The 16,510-nt window shown below is 46.5% G+C and overlaps 1 protein-coding gene across 3 annotated transcripts in view; it reads right to left on the reverse strand.

Annotated features, from left to right (window-relative positions):
• Positions 1 to 16,510, reverse strand: part of LSAMP (limbic system associated membrane protein) — a 1,001,416-nt gene that overhangs the window by 164,508 nt on the left and 820,398 nt on the right. For all 3 annotated transcript variants that reach the window (XM_050333580.1, XM_050333579.1, XM_050333581.1), the window contains one exon: positions 420 to 652. In XM_050333580.1, the coding sequence (XP_050189537.1) occupies positions 420 to 652 (233 nt within the window). The remainder of the gene's footprint in view (positions 1 to 419; positions 653 to 16,510) is intronic.

Raw genomic sequence — 16,510 nt, forward strand, 5'->3', positions numbered from 1 at the left:
GCACAGTAGCTTGTTGACACAAGAAGAAATAAAGGAAACCTGAGGAAGGAGGAGGCGAAGAAACTAGAGGGCTGTCTGGGAAGAGATGAGGCAAGCACAATGTTCTGACAAGTGTCATTATGAATAAATGCTTTCCCCTCAGTGCCAAAACAACCAGAGCAAGGAGCCAGGTTTGCATTATACTAGAATATGTCTTGGCATCACTGGTGTCCCCTGTTCTGTCACCACTTTTAAAAGGACAGACTGACAGCAGAGGAAAGCCATGCTGTGCTGCAGTGGAGGGGGACAGTCCTGCTGGCTCCTGTTGTAAACATTAGGGATACACAGGCTAGTGACTGGAGTTTCTCTAAGAAAGATACAGATCTCCCCCACTCACTGTCTATTTTGCTCTTTGCTCTCTTAAAAGGCACGTAGCTTACCTTGCACGATCAAGTAAACCTGGGCAGTCTTGGGGTGATGCTGTGTTTGCACTGAACACGTATAGGACCCCTCATCATAGACATCCACTTTCTGGATCCGCAGGCTGTATTCCAGGGGGTTTCTCTTCTCCAGCTCTACTCGAGGGTCCAGGGACCACTTGTCCTCTCCGGCAAAAATGATGCCGGAACGGTTTAACCAGGCCACCTTGGAGCTTCTGTCTTCTACATAACACCTGCAGAGGACGAGAAAGGTGAGGGGAGATCAACAACCCTTTCCATAATATCCTTTTCGTCCCTTCCCTTTACTACTTTGATTAGAAATTTCATAGCAAATTCCTGCCTTGCCAGTGAATCACACCATCTTCTCATCGTTGCTGTCCTGTGGACATGTATTTCACAATGATTTTTAAAGGGTTTCAGGAACTTTTGGTTAATGAAACCATGGGATTTGGGGTGGCCATGTCTCCTGTTCTCTCTTCTTTACACTGCACCAAAAGTTACATAGGAAGGCCAAAAGAGGTCCTGATCACCAAATCCCTTCTAACCCTGACAATGCGAAAGGTCAGAAGTACTTCTTCCTATGCTTCCCCCTCACCTTCAAAAGTCAAGTATACAAGAGAGTTACACTCCCAGGCCTCTTCCAGCCTGCAGGGCAAAGGTTTAGGGCTCCAGCTTTGTCAGCTTAGGGCACAGCTCCTCCATCCCTCAGTTTCAGCAGCAAAGGGGAGGGAACTACAGGATATCTCCCTTCTATGTCCCTCTGACCAAAAATAGCTTTGTGGAAACAGCTGCTCAAACATCACCCTCCATACACATACACACACACCCCCTTGTTGATGCACATCTGCCTGCTTGTGTGGGCAAGTGCAGATCTCAGGCTGAAAAGGAGAGGCTGCAGGGGTGTCACTGCCATCCCTACGAGACACACAGCATGTCCTGTGAACATCTCAGGTGGACAGGAGAGAAGGAATGGCAAGCAGAGGAGCAGCAGGAGGAGCAGCAACTGCCATGGCCCCAGCTGCCAACCACTGCAAGGCAGAGAACAGACTAGCCCTGTTGCAACTGCATGACAAGTATTTTGTTTCTCGACAAAGTGGACAAGGTGCTGGGAAGACAAATACACTTTTGGCAAAGGCAGCTGCTCTGCACCACTTCCCACCACCAGGAGACTCCGACAGAAGAGATCAGGAAATGCCAATGACAAGACAGGTCCTGCTCACTCTCAACTGTGTCTTATTCAAGAGGACTAGGGCTGAAGAAGACACAGAGACATAACTCCTCTTTCATCCTGGCAGCTGTACCCACCAGAATGGGCCCAGATAGACTGAGAGGGTTTGCCCTGCAGCAGCTCACACCACATTTGCTTTGCAGATAAATGAGGAAGCTCAGTCTCCAGAGGTGTTGCTCCTTCACTTCTCAAAGCTCTGCCCACAGTGTCACAGCATCCAAATAAGCCAGCACCTCTCCCCACCACTGCTACAAAATCACAGAATGGCTAAGGTTGGAAAGGACCACGATGAAGTCATCTGGTCAAAATTCCCTGCTTAAGCAGAATCTTTTAGATCACATTGCACAGGATAGTGTCCTATTCACTATTCATGCATGTGTTGTATTTGAAAGAGAAAAGAGAGAGGATAAAGATTATTGCTTCAAGATAAGACAAATATTTGACAGTAGGCTTCCATACATCCTTTTACCATGGGTCAGACATTTTCAAAGTTCCTTTATTTGAATGCATTTCATTCACGCTGTGCTGCAGCTGCCGTCCCTTGTGATGTGACCCTACCATTATGGCCGGCACCTCTCACCCACTCCCTTTTGGCATGCCCATGGGTGCTGTCCAAGTTGTTCTGGGGTTACTTGTGGGCAGGAGGAAAGCCAAGCTATGTGGGCATCGATGAGAGGCTCGCCACAGTGCTGGCCAAGCTGTAAGCAGCTCTGTCTGATCCAACAAACATTTGCTTTAGACAGCAGCCCAACAGATCCTGTCCCTTACTACCTCCATCCAGCCAAGGGCGGTGAGAAGGTTTGGCTCTCAGGCAGGAGTGCACCCTCGGGGTCAGGCAAGCACTTGCCCCTGAGGTGAGCTCTCAGTTGTTTCTAAAAGCTGTTCTTTGTCAAATAGAAAGAGGCAGGGGGAATCCACGAGCAGCCACTTATATGTAGAAACCAGTACCACTACAAGGGGTTATGGTTCCAGTTGCACTGGCTGTCCCAGGCTGTAATCAGCATTGACAGGAGGTGAAAGCATGGACCCGTGGAGGGAGCATGCCCCAGGTCTGGGAGCAGCAGACCTGTAGGAACACCCAGACTGCCTCCAGAGCTGGCTGTCTCAGGGTCACAAACCCTCATGCACATGTGTTTCTGTACAGAGTTGTAACAGCACCAAGAATCAGGAGTTTTGGAGGTCTTTTGGTGGTGAAGAGCTAAGGAGTTTAAAAGCTGAAGTCAGTGGTAGCTGAAGTTTCTAAGTCACTTCCAAAAATCCTCCAGAACACCTGCATGTCCTGCTGGGCTCCAGCAGATCCAGGGCACTGCACCAGCCCCGCCAGGCTGCTTTCCAAACCTATAGTGCAGCACTTCATGGCTCTGTCCTGCACCTAGTCATCATCAAACTCTCTTTGGAGGCAGCAAAGATGCCCCTGTGACATGCCTCATGTCAGTAACAGCTCAGTGCCATGGTCAGAGCAAAGCCTTGCCTCTCGCTCCTGAGGATATGCTCACCTGGGGACCCTCCCTCCCTCTGTTGAAGAGAAAACATGTTCTACATATCCTACACCCATCGAGGTCAGCCCTAGATGGTGGTCAAGAGCTGTAGTCAGAAAACCTTGCAAACGCCCTAAATAAGTTAGCAGGTACTACCAAAATAAAGAAAGGAGGGGAGGGCAGAAAGAAAGGAGGAAAATGGGAAACATAAGTGAAGTGGATTTGAGCTCTCTGCTCACCATACATGTTCCTCTCCAACTGTCAGGGAGAATCAAAGTACAAATGTGAAAATTCCCAGTCCTGACATGCTCTGAAATGCATCCACGTGGAAGATGCATCTCAGTACGTCTGTCTGCACACACACACCTTCTTAGTCTGCCAGAGATGCCACCCAGCTGTATGGATCACACTTTAATAAGGATTTATGGTGATGATTTTCACAGTGTAATAAGTGCTAATTCAATACTAATAGAATATTAAATGGCATGTTAACTGACACTTTAACTGCAAAGCAATAGGAGCATGGCATCAGCAAGATATCAAATGACTCTTATCGTTCACTAATAATCAATAATCAAGTTCACAGAGACAGTCAAACGCTTCTCATTAGGCTTATTGAAAGCGTTACCATCAGCAACAGTGAAAGCTAATAAACGATTTGTGATCCATTAATTTTGCTTGTCCTTACAGTTTCAGGTTTAATTTCTTGACATCTCTGAGGTGGCTAACAAGAGGACTAGTGAGTGGTCATGCCTTGCACGATCACTGCAGGGACTTGGGAACTACTGATATTGCACCAATTCCAAGCACAGACACTGAAGGGCAAAAAACCTTGCTGCCCTGACCCATTAGCCCTCCTTGCCCTCTCGTAAACAAACGTAGCCAAGTATGACACCTGAGGTTTTTAGTGACAGCACCATTTTTAGCTGCTACAGATGCATTTCCAGTTCTCATACAGTGGCTAACAACTGCGTAACAACCAGCCAGGAGAGGATGGTTGGAAACTGAATATGGAGAAAAGTAATCCTCGCGCTCTTCCCTCAGCCTCAGTTTCCCCACATGCAAATGAAGACAGCGGGGCTGAGCCACACCTCAGGATGGAGAGGAGGGGGTGATGCTTTTGTTTCAGGGGAATGCTTTTGGACCTTCAGTAGGAACCATTGCCTTGAATGGGATGGAGGGCTGCCCACTATCATTCCTGGTCCCTGGATTCCAGAATGGGACAAGATGTCTGGCAGGGGGATGGGCAGGGACCAGGAGTAGACCCTGCTGCTTGTCCTCACTTCTCCCACGTCTGCCAGTCTAATCCACAGCTCTGGGCCAACGCAGCACTCCTGCAAACCTGCCTTCGTAGGCTCCAAAGAAAACTCCATCTGGATAGAAAAGATGTCTTTTTTTTCCTCCTTCTTGGAAGTATTACATTACATTACGCCTATTGATAGGTGGGAAAGCGAGCAAAGAAAAGGAGGGTGAGGCTCAGGCATCCACATCTCCTATCCTGCTGAACACCAAGGCTGGAGGTTTCACCACCCGTTCTGTTTCACTCTGGTCTCGGTGCTTGAATCCCAGCCCCCGTGACTGCTGCTCCTCCTCCCATCGAGGCACCACCACTCAGCGCATTGATTTCCCAGCATGTTGCTGTAACACTCATCGCAGTTTATGTTGTGCCTGTCACTCCAGCAGCTCTCGGCCCTAAGCTTTCCGCCCTCTCTCTCCTCTGGTGAACAGACTGGCATGCTGCTGAGAGGCGGCATTTGGTTGGAAAGCCCTTGCATGGGTTCCCCAGGCTGGCTGCACCGTTGCCAGGGTGGGGGCTGCAAGGGGTGAGGAGAAGGAGGAGGAAGATGCATGAGAATTGGGGTCTCAGCAACATTTTTCCCATTATGCCTCAGAGAGAACCAAACTGCAGCTATGGTCCTAGCCTATGGAGACAGAGCTGGGGTATTTCATTTCCTTGTGAAGGAGGGGATGATATTTAGAGCCTACAGTGATGAAGAGGCAGGAAGGAAGCTCTTTAAGACCTGGTGAAGCTGCTGTTTAAATTATTACTGTAACATGATGGGGGGTTTACAGCATTATCAATGATGTATTGTGTCATCTTGAACCTGGGATAATTGTCTGGGGTTTTTTAATTGTTGCTGTAACTCTAAATAATTTTTTTTTTTTTTACAGTAGACCCAATTCCACAGTTCTCTACCAGAGCCCCACTAGTGAAAAGAGGCAAGCTTCTAGGATTAATGAAATATGGTGTACTGCAGCAAGCCACAGCTCTTACCTCATTTCCGGGAAAAATAAATAAATAGTGGGTTTAGAGACTGTTTTCTGCTCTCTTTCTCAAAAGCATGTTGTGGTGACAGCTCTGTGCCATAATTCCCTGCACTCCTCTTTAATCATCTTTTCTCCGTTAACCCTTTGATCATCTCTTCTTCAAGACAAACTCTGTGCAGAAGGCCCAAACTCAGCAGTCTGCTGCACACACAATTAAGCACCCAAAATCCGCCCCATTGCACTCACTGAGGGACATGACCCCCTTCTGCCAGAGGATGTCACAACCCGCCCTGCATCAGATATCCTGCCTTCACCTCAGCTCTGTGATGAGCCTGCTCTAATCTTCTCACTTCACACACACTCACAGGATCCAGCTAACAACTCCCCCCACTGCCCTCTACTCCCGGCAGCAAAATGGCAGGAGGGAAGAGAGAGAGGGATCAAACACGGCTTGTTCGGCACAAAGCAAGTCCGCTCCCGGCTGCCAGCTCTGAACGTGCAAGACAAATTCTCCGTTGTGTTGCAAAGTATGATCCTGGAAAGCTAATGCGGTGGTTAAACACAGTACTGCTCCCAGCCCTGTGAGGAAAGCTCAAGAGCAAATCACGCTCCTGCTGTTTCGTCTTGTCTCCTTGAGCAATTCAGTCCTTCCCTGCCTGGCAAGCGAGGACTGGAGCACAGCCACGGTCAGCCAAGGGGGCAGCAAGAGTGCAGCCCCTCCACTATGGCCCAGCAGGGATGGGGGAGCAAGGGCTAAGGACAGACCACAGGCGTGCCAACTCTGACCTGCAACACCACTGCAGTGCCAGACCCTGCCAGCATCTCAAGAGCAACGCAGCACTGCTGCTGCTGCAGCAGCCAGCTCTCTGTCCCTGGCGTGCAGTCCCCACCAGAGCAGTACGCTGGCAGAGCACAAAGGAACACATAGTAGAGTGGAGCAGTGGAGGAGCTGTTGTCCCTGGGTGGTTCTCACTGCTCCAGATCAGGCTCTCCTCAGCTGGAGATGCTACAGAAAATACCTACAGCTGAACATACCTTCATCTCTGCAAAGGCAAGAGCCGATTAAGTGGATGGTAGTGGGTGACCACAGAAACAGAGCATCCGAAACCTCCTTTCAGCCAAGCACCAAAAGCCTCATTTTGCTGAATTTGAATGCACATGGGTATCAGGTGTTGCTCAGAATTCTCCTTCCCACCGCCACTGCTCCTCTCTTTCCCCAGCCTGGTACAGCTGCTACTCCTCTTCTTACGTGCCATGACACACAGCAGGGTCACTGTTTGAGAGCAAAAGCTGTTCCACAGCAGGATGGATTCCCAAAATGTGACATAAATAGCTCCTGAGTCACCACTGCCAGCATGATAACACAGGCCCTCAGAGGGATTTAGAAAACTACTGCGTAAACCTAGTTCTGCGCTGGAAAACTGGCAGGAAGGGGAAATGCTGCATCTGTTCAGCCCACGCTTTCTTTCAGCTGTATTATTATGTGACCTTGGTCGTCACACCTGTCTGCAGCTCCCTGGGTATCTCAGCACTCAGGTGACAATTTCTGGCCACTCACCTATTGGGAGGGTGCATGGCTGATAGGATGCCTGCACTTCTGTTCATCCTCTTTAGTAAATTACCACTTTGGAAGCATGAGGCTAGGACAGGCTTACCAGGTCACGAAGCCCCAGCCTCTGAAGGCCCAGCCAGCTGTACCTCATCATCTTTTTTAGAGATGTACTTCATTCCTACTTTATCCTAGTGTGTTTGATGGGGGTGTATCCTCCCTGTGCTTCGTAGGTCAGGCTGCTCAAAGTCTTTCTGCTCTGCTGATTAAAACCTTTTTTTTCTAACTCTAAGTCTAAATTTATTCGTGCCTGGCTTATATCCATTCCCTCTCATGCCAACACCATCCTTTAGCTTAAATAGCTCTTCTCTCTCCCGGGCGTTTATCTTCCAGTGTGTTCACAGAGAGCAATCGTATTCCCTCTCAGCCTTCATTTTGCTGGACTCAACAAGCCAAACTCTCCTGGTTTCCTCTTATATGATAGACTCTCCATTGCCCTAAACATCCCAGTAGCCCTTCTCAGCACCTGCTCCAGTCTGAATTCCTCTTTCGTGACCAGAATTTGTACCCATTTTTTTAGATGAGGAGTCCCCAGTGCCTTGTACAGAAATGTTCCTGTCTCGCTGTGTCTCCCATCAACTCTTCTTAATGAAAGCAAAAAGAATTGCAACCAGCAGAGATGAGTATCAGTGCAGAACTGCTCATGTGCTGTAAGCATCCTCATCTCTCAGTCCATGTGATACGAATGGAAAATGAAACCCAAGGGAATTCACAAAAAAATATGCCAGCCTAAAAAGACAGCTAGCTGCATGGGCTCTCACTAGCAGACACACAGCTGGTCTCACATGGGCTTTCTTTCTGTTAAAATGACTATTTAAGAATATAGGTTCCTGTTTGTGTAGGAAAAAACCAAAACAAAATAAAACAAAAAACAACAGAAATCAAGCCCAAAATCACAGTGATTTTTATGCCAGTACTCTCAAGGGGTGGATGTAACTATATCAGAATAAGGGAACTTATACTGGCATGATTTATTGCTCTTCCTGTCTTCTGGGGATCAGTATACCTGCATAAACAACTTCAGTCCACATCCATTCCATCAGAGGAACCTTCTTAAAAATATCAATATGAGCTGCTGTGAACAAAGTTAACTCTATCCCAGCCACATCCCAGCACAGTGTAAAAATTCAAAATACAGAAAAGCCTCAGAGTGAGGCCTACCACCACAGTGCCAGCTTTTCTTGTGTTCCACCATACCTAGAAAATACTCTTCATTTCCTTACAGTGTAGTCAGGTAATCCTTGGACAGGTCTTTGGCCATTCCAAGGCACGCATCTGGAACGACTGTCTCCAGTCATGGGCCTCTTGCCAGAGGAGACTTACTTCCCACATGTGCACAGAGGGGATGAACTGCACTCTGGCTGCTGCTTACAGAAATGCCAAGTGCTCTGACAGCTCACATCAGGGTCTTGCACTAAGATCAGCTGGGAGGTTGAGATTGCTGAAGAAATAGATGTTGAGCTCCCTCTTTCCCTTTCGGGTTAGCTGAGGACTTGTCAGTGTCCCATTACAGTCCAGCCAGAACCCCGGCTCTGCTCTTGATCCAGCATGATCAGGCAATGCTCATCAGCTATTGATCACTTGGTCTTAGTGAAATATCCCACCAGGAGCATATGCCTCACTCTACTGTCCACAGCTTCCCGAAGCATCCCAGGTTTCCTGCACCATCAAAACAGGAAATCAGGGAATAGCAGAGATGATGTAGAATGGCAATGGGGAACACTGCCAGATGATTTGCCTTTCTGTTGCACTGCATTTATACTAAGACTCCTGTGCTTTTGCCATCACTGAAGACACAGGCTGATACTTTAAAAAAAAGTGTGGTCCCTCAGGAAGAGAAATTCACCAAAAGACAATAATTAGTCACTCATGCGAACTGAGTATTGTCTCTTGTACCAAACTGTAAAAGAACTGGAAACCAAACAGCTACTGATGCGTCTGTGCACCACTACAACTTGTTTCCAGTTGAGGCATACACAGAAAATGAGAATAGGACCACAAATAAGGTACCCATACAGGCTATCAGTCCCTTTATTTTCCTTCACAAACTTCAGTACTGGAAATCACCTATTTCTTCTACCTGAACCCTCAGTGCCTTGTAGGTTACTTTCGTGAACTCCAGAAAATCTAATCCAATTTTTTTTCCCTTGAATTTCTTCCAATAAAAAAATAACAAGAAAAGTGTGTTTCAGAGATGTGATCTCCTTCTCTGACAGGAGGGGAGGGAGGGTTTTGCTGGGAATTCCACGTGACTCTATCTGGTAATTATCCAGCCACAGAGGGAAACTGAAACGTTCTGTGCTGTCGCAGAGAATGACAGCACCTGGAGCTCCAGCACCCAGATAAAAAGCAGAGAGACAATCGGGCAGATGGAGAAAGGCAGTGCTACATCATGGGCTGGCAAGCGGGGGGAGAAAAAGAGTGGGGGAGAGGCAAGAGCTGGCGAGAAACATTAAGGCAGCAGGCACAGCTACTGGAGAATGAGATAATGCCATAGATTAGTAATACACAGGGCACTTCTGAAAGAGGGGGGAATGGAGAAAGAAAAAGAGTGAGGGCAGGTCAGGAGAGAGCAGGTGCAGAAAAGGGACAGTGCAAACACAAGAGGGAATGGGAGACTGATGCTAGAGTGAGCTTCAAAGCATTTTGTGTTGTCCAGGGTCCCTTCCTCCCACCGCAGTCACAGGCTAAAAATGCAGGAGGTATCACCACAGGCTGTTGCAGAGCAAGGGGGGGATTTGAAAATCAGCATCTCACAGCTGAAGAGAGGTGTAGCACTGCAAATAGCACTTTCCAGCTTGTGGATTCCAGTGGTTTGCTCAGGGAAGGGGACTACAAAGCTTAAGACTGAAATAATTAAAAATGGAGCTTTGGGGCACCAGTCCACGTATTTTGTACGGCAGAGTGGTGAGAGGGAGGTTCCCCGACTCTCTCTTTCCTGGTAGCACACACAGAGGCACGTGTAAGCCTGCAAAACAGTCCACATGACTGATGCCATGGTGCCATGGCCCAGTTCCAAAAAGCAAAGGCGCTGTAAGTGCCATCCCACACAGCAACATGGCAGTGTCAGCACACGCTCCTGGGGCTGTCAGAAACAAGGGGCATGCCCACAGGACTGGCAGCATCCTTCAGTGGGTCAGGAAGAGCTGACTGCCAGGTGGCACGAAGCCCTGTACCACCTCTAGGAAGGTTTCTGATGTGATTGTCTGCCAAACAGACAATCAGATTACAGCTAACAGCTCATCCGGGACTAATGTTGGCCACCAACCTCAACAGCTATTGGGGTAGTGCCTGAGGTAGATCTGCAGTGACTGCACCTCTCCACAGAGGCAGGAAGAACTAAGTGCCAAGATGTTCACACCTGAATGTTTGGGGAAGAAAATGGAAACAGTATCACAAGGTCTGAGCATTGGGCCACGTGGTCCAGTGACCACCCTCCCACGACTAGTGACAGACATTTCAAAGAAAGATGGAACACCTCCTAAAATGATAATGTAAATCACCTTCTAAATAAGACATGATCCTTTCCAGCTATAAAACCCTATAAATACAGCCCCAAGAAAATCACAGAATTGCTTGGGTTGTAAGGGTTAAAGATCATCTAGTTCCACTATCCAGCCATGGACATGGACCTTCCACCAGACCAGGTTCAAAGCCCCATCCAGCCTGGTTTTGAACACTGCCAGCCAGGGATGGGGCAGCCACAGCTTTTCTACGTAACCTATTCTAGTGTCTCACTACCCTCAAAGTAAAGAATTTCTTTCTAATATTTAATTTAAATCTACCCTCTGTGTAAATTGGCTTCCTCTCCAAGTGACAGCTTGCAATCCACCTTGTAAGTTTGTACGCTGGCTTTCTTATCCCCAGGCATTTCTCAACCCCCTGCCCCCTTTTTCTTTTTTTAAACTCATTAACATCTTCATCTTGGTGATACTTTCTGGCTGAGAATTTCATCAGTTAACCATTAATTGGTACAAGGCTGTGAAAGAATATCAGATTTAAATGTTATGTGAAACTGGTAGGTGTCTCCTGTGTTTTGTACTGTATGAAACAGTTCCTTCCAATGCCTGAGGAGCACGCTACCCAAGACATAGGAATGTACTTTCCATTTTGTGGGCCCTAATATTCATTTCATATCGTAGTGCCTCTTCTTCAAGAGGGAATATCACATCTGAAGCATTAGCTCTTGTCTTGGGGAGGTGGGAGAGAAGGATCTGCACCAAGAAGAAATCAGTCTTGAAATTCTTCAGAGGCAGATCAGAGCGGGAATGGGAGTGATAGCAGGGAAAATAAGTCTTAACTTTTCCTTCTTTTCTGAGGTCATGAGAATATCAGAGGTGTACCAACCAAGTTATCATCCCCCCTTCCAAGTGTTGCCCTCAAGTTGCCAGTAGCAGACTGTAAAAGGGTGGTATTTTGAGATGAATGAGAAAGAGGGTCCATCCTGCCTGCTCACTCCCAGCTGCTGCATTTCAATGAAGGACACCTTCTTGATGTGCAAACACTCTAGTTATTATTTACAGCTGACCTTTTCCTTCTCCAGCTCCTGCTGCTGCAGCACTCCTGGTGGAGTCGGGGCTTGTAGAGATTATGGAGATGCTGTGTAGCAAAACATGTTGGCTTCCTTGCCTGTGCCAGAGCTGTCATTAGTGCCACTGTGGATTGAGCTACACCCGTGCAAGCAACACTGGGAAATATGAAGAAAAAAGCCTAATGTAGACAAAGCCTTTGAGGAGCTTAACCCCTCTTCCCCTTTTCCATCTCTCTCCCACTTGAAAGCAGAGAACAGCTTCTGAGCAAGACACATGCTCTCATTTCCATATCTAAAGCCAGTCCCGAAATACCATCGTGAAATAATGCTCTCAGAGAGGAGACCACAAAGCAGATTCCCTTCAAGAGACTTTGCTGCTTCTTTTTTAAATTCCATCCAAAAACAACTGCCACCAAATACCAAATGCACCTGGACTGGAACAGTCAATCCAAGGCACCTTGTTACCAGAATGATATGGGGAAATTGGAGGGAATTCAGAGGCAAGCAACAACAAAATTCATCAAGGGCTGGAAAGGGATCAGCATCTAAGGGAAGCTTAAAAACATTAAATATGTATAACTTGACTAAGAGAGGACTTAAAAGGGACATGTTGACAAGCCATACCTCTTTGAAAGCTGAAAGTACCGAGGGAAGAGAGGAATTATTTAGCAAGATGCGTAGAGGTCTAGAAAGGAGTAACAGGTCAGAAAAAGAAGAGAAATAAGTCTGTTCCAACTTGGAAGAAAAACTTCTTGTCATCTGCAAGTGATAATCTTGTGAAAAGTCTCCCAAGGAAAGCAAGGAAGCCCCTATCTTGCAGAAGTTTGAAACAAAGTTGGGATGAGGACCAGAGGATGTTTTAAGCTCTGTGGGGATCAGACTCACAGGGGCTGCAGGGAGAACAAACTATAGTGACCTGGTCTTAGAGTACCTTTACCACCTACCTCACAGAGTTCATCAGTATGTCAGGAAAAGACAACTCCTCTCACAAGTTTCTTCCAGATGAAGCCATGTTTTCAGCTATTTTCTCTTCAAATACAGCTATATATTTCCTGTCAAGACCTTAGACCTCTACATACTGTACTACAGTTAATTGGCACAGGTTTGGATTTGTGTTCATAAACTGAATTTTCCAGAAGTCACACATCGACAGGTTGAAAACTACTGACACAAAGACTAACAGTGTTGTTATTTCCAAAAGACACTGGCATATGGTTATATTCCCAAGTGTGCTGTGAGTAAAGTTGTCCGGCACTTAAAAGTCACAAGTGAGACTTGACTTTTTAAAGTGCTTAGCACTGAAATTAAAACCAGATTTGTCAAGTACTTTGGGGCCTACCAGCTCCCAAACTAACACACAGGAACCAAATTTTCAAAACAGCATTTGGCATAGTGAGCTCCTTCACCAATATAGCCACTTCTCTTGCTGCCTAAAGTGACATACTTTTGAAAAGCTGTCCCATGGGTGTTTTAAAATCATATAATAAAGTGCTGCAAACTTCAGACTCCCTTGCTGTATTTATCCTATATTGAAGAATTCCTTTACACAGAAACCACAGCAAAGCTGTAACAGCAAGGCAATGTTCAGCTCCACTTCCTTTCCTTTTTTACAGCTTTGCTAAATTTTGCCTTTCTCTAATACCTCACTTTTGTCCACCATCAGGTCTTGTGAAACAAGGCATTTGAAAGACTTGCAGGGAAGGTAGAGAAGACGCTGTGAGGGAGAACTCCCAAGAGTTTTGATCTGAGCCTACCTTTATCTCCACATGCACAATATGCCTTGCAGAGGAGGACGTGTTTATAAATAAATAAATAGAGGAGAGAGGGAAGAGTGGAAAAAAAGAAATGTCAAGATATATTTGATGGAGTTTCTGCTGTTGATATGAAAACCAGGAGGTGGCTGGAAACCTCATGGTCAGAAACAGAATGGGAGGAAGGTATGAATTCTTAGAAAGGGGGCAGGATTAATTCCCACAGCTAGATCTTCTTGCCATCCTACTAACCATACTAATATCTTGTGTTGTTTTTCCTCTGAGACCCTTGCAGGACTTGGTCTTGCAAGGCATCTCAGCACATGCTGAACAGCAAGTAGCGCTTTTGTCAAAGAGACTAAGCACTGTGAAACTAAAACTCTTGTCTTTGTGAAAAAGAAGTGTTATGATGCCTGTTTTACACATACAGAGAGACATTGAAGAAGGAAAGAAACAGGTTGTGCAAAGCCATAAAATGAAACTATTTTACTGTCAGAAACAAAACCTGATAGACCTGACCTATCTCATATAAAACTTGGTTTGGTGTGTACTGGTTGCATGAGGATAGCGAGAGAAGGTAGTGATGACTGCAAAACAGCCTTCACAAACCCACGTGCCTCCTCCAGTCACATCCATCTTGGCACTACTGCAAGAGACCATGTTCTTCTCTCTAATTGGGATCTGCCCAGGGATATGTAACCACAGCAGATAGGACTGGATGAAGCTCCTCCTCCCCAGGGTTTGAAAGCAACCACCTTGGATCATTTGAGTCTGTTCTCTGGAGCCTGAACTCCAGCCTGGCTAATGACTTCAGTGCAGGCATAACCACAGGGACTGCTCGGCGGGCATCTGCACCTTCTCACCTGCAGGCTTCTGGCACTGGCAAAACAAACTGCACAAGTTGGCTGGAACACAGAACATAAACCCTTTTCATTTCTTAGTGAAGACAGTGTTGCTTAATCCTACTGGATGCATTTACCCAGGGGTATCTTATCTGGATCCACTGACATCCCTGCCTCTTCTCCCAAGAGCCTTCTGCATAACGAAACCTCTCCCCTGTGCACAGCTTATCCGCAGTACAGATAAACCATTTCCCCGTGGAGCTCCCTTCTGGACAGCTGTCTTACTGGTAGTTTAATTTCTTACACAGCTGGGTCTAAGGCTGCGCACTTGGGTTTTGAGTGGTCTGAGACTGGATTTCTGTATCTGTTCTTCTGACAAGTCACTTGCTCTAAATAATTTCCAGAAGTCCAGTACCATACGGAGAGATGCCAAACTGCGACTTCAGCTGGCATAAATCAGGGGCCAACAGGGCACCACTGAAGTAAATGGGGAAGCCTAGATTTACTCTAGGTGAGGATCAGCCCTTCTTCCTTGCACCAGACTCTAAATGAATTCATTAAATACAGCACTTCAGTCTGCTCAGCTAAAAGAAGCTCCAGCTGGCAGGAGGTTTCACATCCAGGGAATGTTTTAAAGATGAGGATTTGTAGCCTGCCCTGAGTTTACACTTGGCTAAAGGTAGGCTCTCATCATCCACAGAAAGGGGATGACATCATGCCCACCTGATGGATGGCTGTGCATCCCCAGCGTTTGTGCACGGAGTGACCTTTACACAGGACCTCACCCCCTTGCTGGGGGGACAACCTAGGCCTAAATCCTGTTGTGAAGATGCTCAATTCAAAGGGCCACAGGGTAGCAGAAGAGAGGTTCTGCTGTACCTCCACAAGACTGAAGGGCTTATTTTTTGGTTTTAGGTCTTTTAAATTTTCACTCGTGGGGGACAGGGTGATCTGCACTGAATTTGAATCTGCAGTAGGGCAGCACTGGGGGCAGTAAGAACAGTTTGGGATTTTTGAGACAGGAGTAGAACGTTAGTTAATTTTGACATTAAACACTAAATGAAAGGATGTTATTCTTAGCTTCCAAAAAAATAAGATGTGCTGTGATTGTCTGGCCTGCTCTGATATATTGTACAGATCTCGTGATTCCTACAGTTTAATCTCTTATCCACTCGCTAAAACAGATGGTGTTGCAGGCTCTTTGCAGACTCTGACAAATATGACTGCATTTGGAATGCTGTTCATACATCCACACTTGTTGTACAACCCTTAGGACAAGATACACTGGCTTAAGACGTAAGTTCACATCCAAAGCACAATCTGCAACAAAGAATAGATCCAATTCTGATCTTTCAGCATTGATGCTGAGGTCTCTAATATCACTGTCCCACACAAAATGTCTTCCTATAGAGGAATATAAAGGTCAAAACAATAGGATGCTCCAAAACTTTTGCTCTGAAAACCCAGTCAAGTCCTCTTTCTTTGGACAGGACCAGGGTGCACATTGTTTTTCTTCAAGGAACAGTTCTGCCCAGTGAACAGCAATGATACCTTCCATAAGATGGAAAATAAGAGAGCCCTAACTCAAATGGACCTGCAACCAACCTCTCTCTGATCTTACACTTACTGTTTCTTCCTTAGGCCAGGAAAAGAGAGTTGGTCCTGGACAGCCACCAAGAGGCAGGGAAAGCATGTGAAAGTACTCGTATACATTAGACTGTTATGGGTCTTCTCTCCACCTTGTGTGTGTGTATGTGTGTGATCAGCCAGTGCTCGGAAAGACAAGTGAGGTTAACCGAGCTACATGCATTGCTCCCACTAGAGCAGTATAAAATGGTGATAAACCACAACTGGAACCACTCTGCAGTAAGTATCTGGCCAGAGGTGACGCATGAGGTTACAGCAGCAGCTCCACTCCCCTGTCCCCTCTGCCTGATGGATCCTTAGTAATAAACCACCCTTCAGCCTTTCCTGTCTAAAACTGAAACTGCTGGGATTCAGGGGAGATAAAGATTTCAACCACCCTTCAGAAGAGCCTTCACAAGAAAGTCCCTGTTGGCATAAAAGCAGACATAATGGGCTTTCTCTGTCCCTGAAAGTAGTTTAGCACTGCAGGAAAGTGCAGCCCTTTTAGCTCTCTTCTTTATTTAACTGGAGTCGTTAAAATAAACTGATTTCCCAGCCAATTAATTATCAAATATCTGTAACAGCTTTCAAGCCCTGCCATTACTCAGTCTCAGAGGCCCCCACAGGCAATGTTAAGCTACACTCTCCTTACCTGAGTAACCACTGCTTCTGCAAGTCTGCTCCCTTTCCCTGAGCTGATAGCAGAAAAACAGAACAGGGGCCAGCAAAACCCTGGAGGAGAGCTGCAAACACCTGAT

This window comes from Myiozetetes cayanensis, unplaced genomic scaffold, assembly GCF_022539395.1.
Source record: "Myiozetetes cayanensis isolate MyiCay16 unplaced genomic scaffold, myiCay2020 scf5-8, whole genome shotgun sequence".
NCBI lineage: Eukaryota > Metazoa > Chordata > Aves > Passeriformes > Tyrannidae > Myiozetetes > Myiozetetes cayanensis.